Below are 2,715 nucleotides of genomic sequence, written 5' to 3'. Positions count from 1 at the left end.
CCCTGTGGCTGGTGTGTGCAAGACTTTTTACCGACCGGTTTCGTCGGAACGGTCGTGTTCCAATTTACACGGGATGCGTTTCACGTGCAAGGGATGGATCGATACTGCTTCCTTCCGCAGATGGGCCGGCGGTGCCTGTAAAAGGTAAAGAGACAACCCCAAGAACGGTGGTGGTGAATTTATACAGTATGTTTGTGTGTCTGTTTTGTCCGTAGCTGATACAACCCGAGGAAAACAAATATGAGAAACGCCTGCAATAAATAAGCACGCCCCGACAATGGTAAGTGTAAATCAGAACAGTCACTAAATGGGGCCAAACAGAACGATGCACCGTCTGCCCGGACAGAATGTGCGGGCTCCTACCGGACCGGGCGTTTTTGTTTTTTGTTATCGACGATCAACACAGGCAAACGAACTCCGATGGGCAACGAACTTAGGTTGCGCCAACGTCGCCCATAAAAGGGACGCGCACGGAACCGTTCACACACGGCCCCCGTAAACGGGTTCGTCGCTTGATCACAAGATGTCTTTCGTTCGTGCGCAAAACCCATAAGGAACATGCATCGGCAGCACGGTGGGCACTTGACACGGCAAGTTCAATGCCGCCGTAAAACCGTCACCGGTGATGGGGTTTGCCGAGCAGTGTTTATGATTGCAGTTCCAAAGTTACACCCGGCTATAGCATCATGGAAGATGATACATTACTTCTCCTGCTCTATGGTGCATTATATTTGAGCGAAAAACCTTAATTGAGCCCCTTTTTTATTCGGTTAACGTTTTTGATTGTTCAATCAGCTGACCGAAACACAGTCCATCTGAACATCTTTCTTTCAAAATAAAACAAAAATTCACATGGTTTTTTTTACAACTTTAAACCTCTGAATATCATTAACGCTTAAAAAACACTTCCACATTGTTACCAGTCAGTTTTTCACTCCGTAATCAGTAACATAATTCAAATTTCGATCTCCTCCTCGTGACGAAAACAATCTTCAATGAATGTTTGTTTTCGACTTTGCCCATCTCAAAATTTCTTCCATTTAAAACTCAATCGTATCTTATCTAAGCTCTTCCCTGAGAAGATATAATTATTTCCCTGAAGTAAGTATTCTCCACTAGACAAGAAGAAATTTCCCACTCGCACAATACGCAAGGTAGATACAGCGCTATATAATTATCTTTTATTCATTCCATTCATTTTCTATCTGCCGGTTAGGAAACAGTTTCTAAACTTTTGGTTCGTCGTCTCCACGTGATGCTCAATGTCCGCCCGGATTGCTCGCGTACAAGCGTCATACCGCTCGGCTAGGGCCACCAATTCTTCGCCCAGGTACGTCGCAAACGCATTAAAACGGGCTTGATTCTGTTTGCTAGCGCCTTCCAGTTGTTGTATGTACTGAAGGGATGGAGGAAAACAAAGTATTAGTATTCGTTCCAACAGCCATACCCACTCGGCCTTACCTCCGCAGTGCAATTGGTAGACCCCTGAACACACACGGATTGCGCCTGAGTTCCGTAGACAGCGGTATTGCGTAGCTGCTCCAGAAAGGCATTATTGGCCGACGAGAAGTAAACGATCGTGCGTGAATCTACCTGATAGCAGTACGTTAGACGAGTCGGTGTAAACAATGCTTGCCGGAAATCACCAATATAGCGCTGCAAGCACCGATCCGCATAGATATTGTCGCTGACGGTTGCCTCATCGATGAGGGACGCTGTGGCAGCGAACACCCGATTCCCGATCTCATCACCAGCGGTTTGAATTATTCGCTTGTAATTGGTGGCAAGATCACGCAAGAGTTCACCGACGCGTTTGTTGTGTTCCAGCCCTTGGGCATCCAGTTTGTCGAGAAAGCTTTTCACTTTTTTGGATTCGGATTCGTCACTAAGCCGGTTAAGCAGCTGCGACGAGTATCCATCGCGCACTTGACGTGCGCTTCCGTTGGACTGGAGTTCCATCTGACGCGCAGTGTCAATGATCGTCCGATTGACAAGCGTCACACTACCCGAGAGATCCTGTAGCGCGTTTTGGATGCTCGTGTTGGTGGCCGTTTCGTACCCGATGGCCGTGATGCGATCCTTGGCAACTGCACCGTACACGTTAGCAATATCCCCGAGGGCCGAGTTGATCAGCAATATCGGTGAGGTTAACGATTGTACCATGCTGGTAGTGATGAGAGTGGAAATATTTTTACTGTTGTAGGTAGAATCGGACGAACTGGCCGTTTTAAGCGCCTCAGCAAATGGTGGCCAATTGCGAGCGAGTGTTCCAATCTCTGTTATTATCGTGCTCACATTAGCGGTAAGAGTCTCCAATACGTTCGGTCGTACCACTCCTTCCAGGTTGTGGATTGTGCTAGAAGCTTTCTCGAGTGCGGAAGTTGTTGGCAATACTGTGGCTTGCAGTTCATCCATCAAAGCCTGCAAAGTATCGGTACCATTCGCTCCAAACGTAGCTGCCACGTGGCCCAACAGTTTGTTGAGCGGTGAGGTTAGGTTATTGGCCACATCGAACAATACCGCCGTCACACCACTCCGATCGAGGTTCGCTTCGTACTTGAGCAAACTCGCGTTAGCCTTCACGATGGACACCACTCCCGACCCAATGCCACTGCGGAAGTTTGCATCGAATCCGGGCACACTGTACGGCAGTCCAAAATCACCCGCACAAAGGCAACCTCCAACGACCAACAGCAAATATATCCAGCGTGTCAT

General features: G+C 48.0%; 1 protein-coding gene across 1 annotated transcript; it reads right to left on the bottom strand.

Annotated features, from left to right (window-relative positions):
* Positions 1-1,201: 1,201 nt before the first annotated feature.
* Positions 1,202-2,715, bottom strand: LOC128304922 (uncharacterized). The gene is made up of 2 exons (XM_053042165.1): positions 1,462-2,715; positions 1,202-1,396 (listed from the first exon to the last, which is right to left on the bottom strand). The coding sequence occupies exons 1-2, from the start codon at positions 2,713-2,715 to the stop codon at positions 1,202-1,204; spliced, it is 1,449 nt and encodes a 482-aa protein (XP_052898125.1).

The sequence above is a fragment of the Anopheles moucheti genome, chromosome 3, assembly GCF_943734755.1.
Source record: "Anopheles moucheti chromosome 3, idAnoMoucSN_F20_07, whole genome shotgun sequence".
Classification (NCBI taxonomy): Eukaryota; Metazoa; Arthropoda; class Insecta; order Diptera; family Culicidae; genus Anopheles; species Anopheles moucheti.
Note: the sequence above shows the minus strand (reverse complement) of the source record. Positions and strands in the feature narration are given on the sequence as shown.